Source organism: Thermobia domestica, chromosome 13, assembly GCF_964235325.1.
Source record: "Thermobia domestica chromosome 13, izTheDome1.hap1.1, whole genome shotgun sequence".
Classification (NCBI taxonomy): domain Eukaryota; kingdom Metazoa; phylum Arthropoda; class Insecta; order Zygentoma; family Lepismatidae; genus Thermobia; species Thermobia domestica.
In genome coordinates, this window is record NC_137466.1 from 214,819,123 (window position 1) to 214,832,450 (window position 13,328).

At 34.4% G+C, this 13,328-nt stretch overlaps 1 protein-coding gene across 5 annotated transcripts in view; it reads right to left on the bottom strand.

Annotated features, from left to right (window-relative positions):
- LOC145669009 (metabotropic glutamate receptor 3-like) overlaps positions 1–13,328 on the bottom strand; it is a 150,223-nt gene that overhangs the window by 35,272 nt on the left and 101,623 nt on the right. For 4 of the 5 annotated variants that reach the window (XM_081737337.1, XM_081737334.1, XM_081737335.1 and 1 more), the window contains exons 3-5: positions 11,551–11,710; positions 5,456–5,592; positions 5,159–5,307 (exon numbers count right to left, since the gene is read on the bottom strand). In XM_081737337.1, coding sequence (XP_081593463.1) covers positions 5,159–5,307; positions 5,456–5,592; positions 11,551–11,710 — 446 coding nt within the window. Of the gene's footprint in view, positions 1–5,158; positions 5,308–5,455; positions 5,593–6,160; positions 6,486–11,550; positions 11,711–13,328 lie in introns of those variants that run through there. The other variant, XM_081737338.1, reaches the window with a different exon arrangement.

A 13,328-nucleotide genomic window follows, 5' to 3' on the forward strand; every position in this document is an offset into this window, starting at 1 on the left:
TTAGATACGAAAATGATTAGTGTTTAAAACCTTTCCTACTCTATTTTAGTATGATAGATCTCAAGGCTTAACACCTAACCAGAGGCTAACTTTGTTGTTTATTTATAAAATAAATATTTTCGTGTGTATCAATTAACTTGCTGAAACACAGGCATAAATACTTAAGATAAGCAATTCGAGGAAGCTCTAAAAATTGGTTTAGTTTGGTTTTCTGGAATTTATCATCACTTTCAGCACCATGGCTATATAAAACACACAACTACAGTTTAACGTGCGATTCTACTTGAACAACAAACGTCCTTCCGGGAATCGTGCCCTTCTCTCCCGCGCCGAATGTGTATACGTTAACCATATACTTATTAGAAACCTGAGCTCTAAAAATTGTTCCCAATGTATTGCTTCTAAATGAAATTTTAAGCCATCTTGTCTGTCAAACCCATTCTATAAAATTTAATAATTGTTTTAATATTTATATGAATAATACTAATTATTTTCATAACGAGTAAGATTATTGTTTCTAATATATTGCTAATTTCGTGTGGATACTACGAAAATATGTTATATAAATGATGTATGTTCTTGTAGTTACCATTGGGTGTCCCAACATACAATAACCTATGAATCAATATATAGTTGAAAGGGATTCTGAAGCAAGCGCGGAAAATGCATTACCAAAATATAGTGAATACATTATAAGACAAAAATGTATATACTTTTGTTATATAGGCGCTTTCGTTAAATAATTTATCAGATAGGGAGAGTAAAAATAGTAAGAAAAGGAAGAAATATCTCTTATTTAACTCATTAGGTTTTCTATTCACATACTGTTATCTTTAAAATTTCTTTATTGTTTCTATGTACTGTTTATTCTGTATTCTTTCGGATTTTGTCATTATTAGAATCACGCTGGTGACCTTATAAGATTGTTACGTTACAATCGCATTACGCTTGCACGTTCGTTCATTACTTCATAGGATAACTCATGAACGAAAGCGTATTTCGGGATTCTTTTTTTTTCAATGGGCAGCTAGAGCCATTATCTCAGCCGAGTTCTTTTAGTGGAGTTAATCCGTTAACATTTTAATGGGTAACGGTGACTTTAACAGTGGATATTCATATCCCACACAAGGAAACATGTTCTGAAGTTAGAATTCTCTTTGACGGTAAAAATGTTTTTGAGGCTAACATATTTTTGGTTAAACCTTAAAAGATATTGCTAACGTTAACACCTCACGTACTTGGGGTATGAAAGGACATATAATACTGACCATTTCAACTATCAGCAGATTCTTTCATAAATGTAAGTTCCATGCAGACCTCTTTATTGTTCTTTTTTTTACTGGAGTTTATTTTTATTTTCCTTCACATTTTTTAAATAATTATTATTTTTTAACTCCATCATTTATTAATAGCTGATAGCTGATATTCAGTTATGTTTTCTACTTCATATAATTATAGATATTTAAATCTCTTCATTTATCATACCTTTTCTTCTTGAACTCAGACCTTTCTCCAGGCTGAACAGCTAGCATACGCGTCTTTGATGCACAATAACTGGTTTCAATTCCTGGTGAGAGCTCATGTGGTTCAGATGCAACGTTTAGCTGTATGTCCGCATAGTCCTGGTACTAAAAACGAAGTTAAACTCCAAACCTGTCAAACTTTCTCTACTCTTACCGATCAACCCATTTCATTACTTTTATTTTCCTTAATTTCAACATGTTACTCAACTTGATCCCTCAGATACTGTTCTGTTCTTCAGATATTTTCTTTTCCTTCTAATCTCTCTCTCTCTCTCTCTCTCTTTTTTTTCCTTTCTTTCTTTCTTTCCTATCTGATGAAGCAATTTGCGAAAGTACTTATAGTGAAATTTCAGTGTGTTATAATCTATTTCATTATTTACTGGTAAGTATTATATGTATATTACAAACTATGTAATTACCAGAGCCATCACGTGGGTTGTAAGCGCCCGGGGCGAGAATTCCAAGGTGCACCCCTCAGTGTATTATGAAAAACAATCAGAGTTTATTCTGTACTCCTAGACTTAAATATGGAATGTAAGATCATAATGTAAGATAAAATAAGTTGGTATTATGTCATCTTTAAAAAAAGTTAATGTCTTTTGTAGTTAAAACATAAAAGTTAATGAACACAGGTTTTGAATTATTGAAATCGAGTGCTATTCTTGTTTGTTTTGAACTTGATACAGATCAACATAGTAATAGCAAAGAATATACAAATAACGATACAAATATTTAATTCCTAGAAAAAAACTCTTCCCACAGAGGGCTGCAGAGAATTCCATTTGAATAATCCTAGGCCTAGACGATGTTTTACATTACAGGTAACTTTCAAAGTCAATACTCCATCGGGAGTCCCTCAAGGATCTAATCTAGGTCTCCTGTTGTTTCTTCTTGTTATTAATGATATTTCTCTGTGCACTAAAACTTTCCAAAGTAAGTTCAATTGATGACTGCGTGAAACTTACAGAGAGTTCAAATATGGTGTGATGAGAATAAATTAATCCTAAATGTGTCCAAATGTAAATCTGTACCTTTCACGAGGAAAGAAAATCCAATTAACTTTACCTATACAATAAGTATCACTTTCCTCTCTACCCCAAATACTATCAAAGATCTAGGAGTTATACTTGATAGCAAATTAATCTTTGCTCAACATGTTGACGCAATAACGGATAGTGCATATAGAAACCTAAGTTTAATTTTCAGGGTAGGCAGGATTTCTACAAAGAATCAACATTTATAAGGTTATATTTTTCGTATGTGAGGTCAAAATTAAAATACAACAGTAGAACAGTAATACTTTAAGTTACCCAAAGTATGTTCGCATGAATACCCAAAGTATGTTCGCATGAAGACTTAGTAACGAATTTTAGTTTTTAAACATTAGAAAAAAGGAGATGAGTATTTGATCTGTTGTCCTTACATAAATTGTTAAACGGTAAAAATGATTGTCCAGAATTAGTTTCAGAAGTGTTATTACGTGTTCCAATAGGTAAGACTAGAACAGCAAACACTGAGACATTCTATTGTAGAAAAGCAAGAATTAACATATTACGTAAGTCTCTTCTGTGGAGAATGTGTGCTTCATATAATGAAATGATTAGATTTTATGTAGTAAATGAATTTGGTATATCTGAAAACAAGTTCAAAGCAATTGTCAGGCAATAACTTCTGCATAATTAAACGACTTATATTTGTGTATGTATAATAGTGTACGTTAGATAATTGTGTACAAGACACAATAACTGGGCATTAAGCCTGTTGTGTTGTCGTTATGAAATAAATAAAAAAATAAATTTTACTTAGCCGTGGCCTGATCATTATTGAAATATCTGAATTAACATTAATTTAAAAAAAAATAAAAAAAGTTCATTTATCAACATAATCTGAATTCCTTGAAATTTGTTGATTTCTCGTCCCGGCGCCCCCCCCCCCTAGTCGCGGCGACCAAGGCGATTGCCCCGGTCGCCCCGCCCACGTGACGGCCTTGGTAATTATCATAAAATATTGAAAACACTATCATACAGCACAAAAGAAGGTAGATTATAAGAGATTTCTCCAAATCATTTATTAGTCAGAAAGGAGAAAAACAAGATTAACTGGATGGGGTAGGTCGATATGAGTATAGGGGAAGAAAAAGTAATAAAATGAAGAGAAAGTTTTTATGTATAATACGTAAAATAGTAGAAAAGCAACATACAACATGTAAGTGTGTGCAAAGAATAATAATAAATTTAAACGATAAAACTAAAAGAAAAATGAAATCTTTAAGTTTTACGTTCCACGGATATGCCGGTTAAGCTAAAGAAGACTGTGATGATGAGAAATGAATGAAATGGTGGAATGAAGAAAATTGAAGGAAACGGGTGAAACCCGAGAAAACCCGCTCACGGGGCGTTTGTCCACCACAGTTCATTTGGCGCGCGCTGAGATCGAACCAAGGACCCAGAGGTGAACGCTCTACTACTGAGCCACCGCGGCTCCTTAAACGATAAAGCTAAAAGTACATGCAAAATAAAAGTGAACGTAATGAAATGAGATATTAAAACCAGGAAAGTTGTTTACGGATTGGATAGTAATGTAATGTAATTACCTTCTCATCTACTTTTAAGAAAAACGAGGAAGTGTTGGGAAAATATGTTGAGAATCGGTATCGAGAAGGTAAGTTATTCATTTCCAGCAGTTAATTAGTTGTTTGAGTATACAGTATAATAAAATTACTATAATACTATAACCTAATTTCGTTTATACGCTTTTATTTTGAATAAATTATTGTTTAAGGTTTTAGTATCCATGTTATGCAATACAAGGTGCTGCTGCACTGTACAATATGCAAAATAAATAAAAATAAATAAAAATTGGGAAATATTATAAAAGATTCGAATATAATGTAATACGATAAGATATTTAATAAAATGCTAATGAAAATTCCATTGTACACATTGAGAAGATTTCTTGTATAAAATTAAAATCGACAACTTTGATTATTTTCTACGTATACAATAGTTAAACCTCCTAAACTTGCCATCTTCCTAAATTCTTGCGTGCTTAACTTATCCGGACATTTGAAATTAAGTAGACAAATCATTTCTGTACTTATTACTCTGTAAGCTGCGAACTGCAATTGAACGTCTCTAAAACCAGGGCTTCCGAAGCTTGGACAAAATACATTTAGGTTTTAAACTCAGTAATTTCTTCCAAATGTATTTCTAACTTCTGTACTTCGTACATCATCATTTTCAGTATCTATAAGTTTACTTTCTTTGTATTAAATATCTTTTATTGTAAATGCAAGAGTGTAATCAATGGTGTGAAGTTCTAAGAAGTCAAGAAAAAAAATAGTTAAAATATTAATCAGTGAGTAATTTTCAAACAACTGCAGAACGTGAGTATAATTTGTGTAAGAAATACAAGATTAATCCAAAACTGTCATCCCGGATAAGAACTAAAAAATTAATCACCCCGGAAAGGATGAGTATTGCAGATCAAACCATTGGGTAAGTTTAAAAGGGGTATTGCTCTTAGGTGGGGAGGGAAAGCCAGTTGAGTTTACTACAAATACCGTGGTGGAAAGACACCACTGACTATATATATATTAAATAGGTAGTTAAATTAAGATATTTATAGATATATACCTTAGAATTTCTAGCATTGCGTGTGCCTGGTTGACATCACTTGGAACGGTCCTGAAGAAGTACGGAAATCGTGCCTTGTCACTGAGAATTGGAGACGTCGATAAATAGCTCACTTGAGGCACGTGGAATAGACGAAGCATAGTTGCTACCTGCAAACAGAAAATCACAGATATAGTTATAGTGAAACATTAATGATACACATTGAAGACAGAAAATGAATAATTATTCTCAAAGAAGGAAATAGAACATTATATAGTGAAATATCTTTTACTAGAATCCTAAGGACTAATTCTTTACCTGAATTGAAACAGAGCTGGATTGTCCTCCAATAACCCCAATAACTTGGTCAAAACCTCCGCCTCTGAATTTAGGAATGCTCCCGTCCAAGCACTGAAATTCTTTGTCGTGGTGTTCATTTACTCTTGCAATGAAACCTACAAAAAGAAATTAAGTTCTTTTCAATTCAGTTATTTAGCTCCCTGGTTACCTGTTTAGCATAGACCTTTTGAATCACAAGGGGAAAGAACTGGCTACCATACCAATACTTGCTAGGAATTCAGCCGTAGGAGCTGTGCCGACGCGTAGGATTTATAATACAACACGTCATTGTGCCGGGCTAAAACAAACCACATAAAATAATTTAAATGTTTCTTACTTAAGAGTGTTATACATATAATAGCCGTGCAAATGTTTTTTTATGATCGTCACTCGATAAATTCACTATTAAGTTCTGATAATCATATAAATAAAATTCAATTTTATAATTTGATGTAATATTTTAATAATCACTTTGATATCGAAAAGTCCAAATATTACAAAGCCTTTCAAATCAATAATTTTAGAACAATAGAAAAGAATTTTTAATGTAAGTTCTTCAATCACCATTAAACTGAAATTTATCCGTAATCAATAGCAACCTACTATTTTCACTCATACTCCTGACAGTTTATTTTCTTGATTCAAAATTAAATTTGAGTATAACACAAAATATACACAGCTTACCAACATTTAGTTGAATCCTCAGTATTAGAACCAAAATATTGGCTCACAACCACCACATGTAAGTTCGGAAAATTCCAGATAACTTGAAACGGACGTATGTAACAAATACTTCAATATTATCCACATATCACTTCTTGAATGACTATAATTTCTTATGACTTAAATCACCACTCAATAATTAGTACCACACCAAGCTATTTGAAATACGTAGAATTACTCCCAATGCTTTTAACCTTTCACTAACAAAAAATAACTATCTTATCGAAGGCCACTTCAACTAGAAGTAAGAATGAAGCACCATTTTTTACTTCTAACAGGTACTTCTGCCCTGTGTCTTATTCAGTATACCAATGATTTCCAAGCCACCTGTCTCTATCCACGAAACGTTCATAGTTACTAAAGTATCCGCTAATACTTCGGGGCGCTAGTAGTAACTTTTTTTTTCTCTAAGAAAATCTAAATTTCCTCACAACATACTCAGGGGCGTCATTTCAGACTTCGCTTGAGGAGGGCAAGAGCACCACCGACATAGACTTTCACGTTTTGTACTAGTATATTAGTTGACAATCTATTAAAGTATATGTAATTCGCAAACTCTTGGGGGGAAGGGCAATTGCCCCCTCCTGCTCTCCCTAAATGACGCCCCTGAACATACTACAGAGCATTTAAGTTAGATGCGTTAAATGAGAATCATCTTTTCAGATTTCATATATTTTATAATTTAATTCCTAGATTATTATTATTACTACAAGCATGTAAATATTTTTATCGTTCTTACCTTATATAAAGGTTAAATAGAATTAATTCCCATAATACATTAACTGAGAACAAAACACTAATATAATATTCACTGTACGATTATTAATTCAGAAAGATTGCTCTGCAAAGTAGAACAAATAACAAGCTATTTTACTCGGACAAAAGCTTTACTTTTTCGATATTACAATGGAATTAAAATCCTTGATTTTGTACTATATATAAAGAGGCGTTGTGTTTCTTCACAAGTATTTCAACAGCGTAGGGTATGAGGAACTTTCTACAATTCACTTTCAGATTTTATTCGCTATAGCACTTTTTCATGCATTAGCATCAATTACCCGGGGTAAATTACGAAAAAAAGTAATATGTTTCGTTAGTCCGTTACTTTTTACTATTACTGAAGCTCTTTCTAATATCGATCATTTTTATATTTCTTCCCTTTCCTCCTCCCCCAAGTTGCGTGGCTGAATTTGGATTTAAACGGCATTCGGAAGTGTCACTGTTCATCACAGCAACCCCGAAAACTACGGGTTCGGCACTAATATCGGCCATTTTCAATAATTATATATATATATATATATATATATATATATATATATATATATATATATATATATATATATATATATATATATATATCCCCCTCTCCCATGTCGCGAGGCACGGCATTGGAAGTGTCACTGTTCATCTCAGCGATCCGGAAAACAATGGATTCAACACTGATACTGATCATTTTCGATCATTTATATATCCCCTTCCTCCTCCTAAGTCACAGGGCTGACTTTGGATTTAAACGACATCAGAAGTGTCACTGTTCATCTCAGTGATCTCGGAAACTATACATTCGACACTAATATCGATCATTTTTAAATATCTCTCCACTCCTCCTTCTCCCCTAAGTTACACTGTCAAAATGATACGATAAAAACCATGCCATGTTCGAACCTCATCCATGTTGAAAATTTGATCGAAATCGGTCGGGTAGTTCAAGAGTTTTAGAGTCACAAACATAGTCACTTTCAATTTTATAACAGATTAATGAACTTTATAACGTTATGAGCGCGAAGTTTATAACATCTTTCTTCGTACTTTTATCTTTTAGCCACTTGTAGTCTCTGAGAATCCTTGTCGACTTCGGTACAACTAGGGTTGTTAAAAATTGATTAATTTCATGTAGTTTAACATCCATTTTCACCAGTGAGGCTATATGAAAAGGGACCCACAGCTTAAACTGGGATCCGAACCACCACTCGGGTTGGTGTTTGAGCTAAATATACAGATCGAGAATCGAACCCTGGACCTTACGCAAAGAAAGCACTTGCTATAGATGCTTGGCCAAGGAAGGAGTGCTGAAAAGAAGAGGGAATATTGCAGGTTCATGTCGTGTGAGAAACCCACAGCACGTTTCTCAGAACCTGTGACGGTTAGTTGTGTGGCTGCTTTGAATGGATGTTAAACCATATTTTACTAGCGTTGTTTCTTGTTTTGTATTCACAAAACTGTATGAAATAGCAGTGGCGTTGCTGATTTGAATAATTTAACACGTTATTCCTATATTAATTCATCAATTCGTTATTTAACTTTGTTCTGGAATACGCCATAAGGAAAATCAAAGATAGCAACCAGGGCCTAGAGTTGAACGGCATTCACCAGGTTATGGCATATGTTGATGATGTAAATTTAATAGGGAATGATAGAAGAGCAATAGAAAGAAATGCAGCGATCTTATTAAACGCTTGCAGGGACATGGGTTTAGAAGTAAATGCAGAGAAAACTAAATACATGGAAGTGCGTTGGGATCGTAATACAGCAAATTATGGATGCGTTAAAATATTAAATAATACTTTTGATAAAGTGGATACTTTCAAATATCTAGGATCAATATTAACAGACGAAAATCATATTTACAAAGAAATTAAATGTCGACTAAAAGCAGGGAATTCGTGTTACTATTCGGTTCAAAATCTCTTGTCGTCGCGAATTCTGTCGAGGAATCTGAAGCTTAAAATATACAAAACGATAATCATGCTGTTGTCCTGTATGGTTGCGAAACATGGTCGCTTAATCTGAGGGAAGAACATATACTGAAAGTATTTGAGAACAAGATCCTGAGACGAATATTCGGCGGAAACTTCATAACGAGGAACTGCAGAATTTATACGGGTTGCCGAGCATTATTATAGTCATCAAGTCTAGAAGGCTTAGGTGGGCGGGTCATGTAGCTACGATGCAAGAAAGTAGAAACGCTTTCAAAGTCTTGACTGGAAGACCAATCGGAAAACGACCATTAGGAAGACCTAGGCGCAGATGGAAGGACAATATTAAGATGGATCTCGCAGAGATTGGAATACAAAGTAGAAACTGGATGCAGTTAGCTAAGGATAGAAGACAGTGGAGAGCTTTTGTGAACACGGCATTGAACCTCCGGGTTCCACAGAGTTAGTTAGTTAATCAGTTATTCGTTATTAATTGTTTCATATTACTTGCTGTGAATCAAGATTTACGTGTAAAGCTTGATTCAGATGATCCGTTCAGACATGTAGCGTGTCCAATAAGTAGCGTAATAAATAAATAAATAAAAAAGAATCTTATATGCTTTTAAATGCAAATATATTTAGCACAACTTATCTGTTGAGATAACGGGGACATTCCTTTGAAAGATCTTTTGTCTAAAATGTATTATTTCTTCCCTATATTACTTCCTTCACTTAAACAGTCCAGAAAACGTCTCTGTTACAACTGTTTAGATTAAGGTGAGTGTAAAGGGATAAGTTTTGCCGATATATGTCACTACAGTCTTCGTACCTCTCCCATGTATTTTATACCTTTCACGAAAATTTACAATTTCTTTTGCAAATTTCAACGTAGAGACGTCAAATTTCTAGAGAAGGAACTTCATAACCTATTAAAGGGAACAATCCGTGCCGATTTTTTTTATTTAGAAATTTCTTCATTGTTGAAACAGTTCCATTGTTAAAGGTTTGGATATCCATTTCAACAATCAAGCCATTTCAACAATGAAGAAAATTCTAAATAAAAAATCGGATTGTTCCCTTTAATAGGTTATGAATTTCCTTCTCTAAAAATTTGAAGTCTCTACGTTGAAATTTGTAAAAGAAATTGTAAATTGTCGTGTAAGGTAAAAAACACATGGAAGAGATACGAAGATTGTACTGCCATCTATCGACAAAGCTTGTCCCTTTAAACCAACCTTAAGTGATTGTTGAGGCTTTTAAAAGTCTATTCTGGTTTGAAATAAAATGAAATCTTCGAGTTTAACGTCCCACGATTATGCCCTTTAGGCTAAGGGAGACGGATGATTAAAGCAAGTGCGTGATGATGGAAGAATTTGTGGAATGAGAAAGTGGGAGGAAACGGGAGTACCCTGAGAAAACCACGGCCCAATGTTACCCACAACAAATTTACTTGGCCGGGGATCGAACGAGGAAAACCACGCACCAAAGATAAACACTCTACTATTGAACCACCGTGTCCCCTCTAGTCTGGTTTGTAGAGACTCTCTCTTAAAGGAGAAAAGAAAAGTCTCATTCCAGTTTTACTGGTGCATCGGTACGTTAAGTCAGACTTTGATTTCTATCTGGATATTGAATTAAGGATTTTTTTTTTAAAAAAAAGCACAAGATATTAAACAGTCAAGAATGATTGAACTTAAAATGTAACAAAATTAAACTGACTGAATAGTCAGAAGCAGCTTGTGAGGGGAGTCACAATGATAAAAACTAAAGTTGTATCCCTTGAAACTAATGGAATATGGGAAATGTAATGTACTAATTGTTGTATACAACAATTAATGCATTAAGAAAATTTCCTTCTTTTGGTTTCAAGCGAAAAACTTTAATTATTAATTTGCAACTTCTCTCACAAACTGTCTCTGCTGTACCTAGATCAATGTTTTTCTTTGACATTTCTTTAGATTGAAGAACTTAAGAAATTTCGGAATATTTCTTGTTTCAGATTATTTGTATGAACAAACTTCCACTCAGCAATATACAGGGTCCACCAGAAAAATACATACACTCTTTGTCATCTTATATCAGGATACTAGCATTGACAATTGTTCTGAAATTTAAGTATATTATAGTATGGTGTTTCGCCCAACAGATGTCGGCATTGTCAACTGTTTTGAATTGAAATTATGTTATAGTACGGTTTTTCGCTCAACAGATGTCGGTACTGTCAGCGCGGTTGATGAGATAAGAAAATGACAGGTGCGCGCTTGACGTTCGAGCACCGTAAGTACGTTTTGCAAGTGTTTTTATGAGGTTTGGGAATGCCATCGAAATTGCAGGGTCAGTGGAGAGGGGAGTTTGGTACTGAACCACCAACCCACCTAACAATCAAACGCATTGTTGACAAGTTTGAGGCGCATGGAACGATTTGCGATATTCACAAAGGAAGGTCGGGAAGAATGTTACAGGAAAAAGCCCTACCTGACAGTACCGACATCTGTTGAGCGAAAAACCATACTTAAACTTCTGAACAATTGTCAATAATACAGGATGACAAAGAGTGTATACATTTTTCTGGCGGACTCTGTATACATATATTTGTTCCTTAAATTGATTTTTATTTTTTTACATTTACCTATTCATTCCCTGTTAATTCCTTACCTTTTACGAAATCCAGCGACTGCTCCAATGAATAAAGAACATCGTCACAGGAGTCGAAAGCTAAAAGGCCTAAAGTTATGCCAGGAAGAATAGTATCATCATTATTAATTTTGTCCAGAGTATACAACACGGCTTCCAGAGGTTGGATTCCATCTTCAAGCTGGAAAAACAAATACGAGCGGTAAGACCAACTATTAAGAAAAAAATCGTAAGTTGACGTTAGAGTAAAAACTAAATTACAGTAGGAAGTCGAAAATCCGAGCTAACTGAAACCATAGGTAGTTCGGCTTTTCGAAAATGACCAAGAAAATGCCTTTTAGGCTTAAATATACTGTACCAGGGTGTCTATCGGTCACGAAAGTCACGAATGTCACGAAAAAGTCACGAAATCAGAAAATGGTCATGAAAGTCGCGAAAAAGTTTCGAAATTTAGCTTTTGGGTCACATTTTTTTAACTGTTCAAATGTAAGTACAGATTGGAAAATTTTGTTCTATAAAACGTCAAAGTTCACCACCAAAAATGTCTATAATCAGCTTTAGGCACTACCAAATCGCAAGCAAAGTACGTTTCTATCGCATGGATGAAAATTCGGCCTAATTCGCACCCAAATTCGCTCTTAAAAATTTTAGGAAATTTTATGATTTGGTAAAGAAAAGGTCACGAAATTTCACTTTGGGATTTTAGTAGACACCCTGTGTACGGTATGCTTTTTTTTATCGATACAGTGGTTATACAGTACATACAGTAATTACAATACCGTACGTAAGGCTACTTACATTTAATGTTTCTGAAGAACGTGCTTGTTCACTAAATTAGACTGTTCTTGTAACTCACACTTAAAACTTAACTTGTATAGGCCTAAGGAAAAATAAAAATGAAAATATGTATGACAAACAATTACATATGAATAAATTATTGTTTGTTTATCGCTAGCGCTAAGACAAAATGTAAAAACTTCTAGGGACCGAGTTCGGATTTTTGACGTTCGAATTATCGACGTCCTACTCTATATGATATTAATATTCTTTCAAAGTAGTGCTATCAGTTGGCGGGAAATTCTGAACACTGCAGTCGATCGGGTGGTTAAAAGTGCTCTTAAAGTGACTACTACATATTTTTCAATACCCTGTTCAACATGTTTGGGATGTCTAACAGATGTCATGTTGAAATCATTACTACGTACTTTTGTCTTCTTGCATACGTACCGGAAACAAAGCGACAATCTGCTGTGTGGGTATTTCGTGACGAAACCTAAACCAACCGAAGTTGTTAGTGACCCAGTGTCTCCAAATAAATGGTTGCATCATATTTTAGTAAATCAAATCATATTTCAACTGTCCCGCTGGAGAATCGTAGAACAGAATGGTACACAAAGATATGTCTACCAGAAGTACTGAATGTGAGCAGAAGTCCAACCTCAACCGTCGAATCATTCTGCATCACGATAATGCCAGCTCGCACACAGCAGCAGCCACAAGTGATTTTCTGGGCCAATCATGAAGGTCATGAATTGAAGTCATGACACATCCGACTTATTTCCCTGATTTAATCCCCAGTGATTTCGTTTTGTTCCCAACAATCAAGAAGATATTGCATGGAAAGCGCTTTTGCACTCCAGAAGAAGGCATCGAGGCATACAAATTATATATTTCACAGGTACCAACTTCGGAGTGGCATAACTGTTTCAAAATGTGTTTCAAGATAACAGTTTTCTATCGCATGAAACAATGCATTGCTGTACAGGTGGAGTACTTTCAAAAGCATTAAAAAAATGATG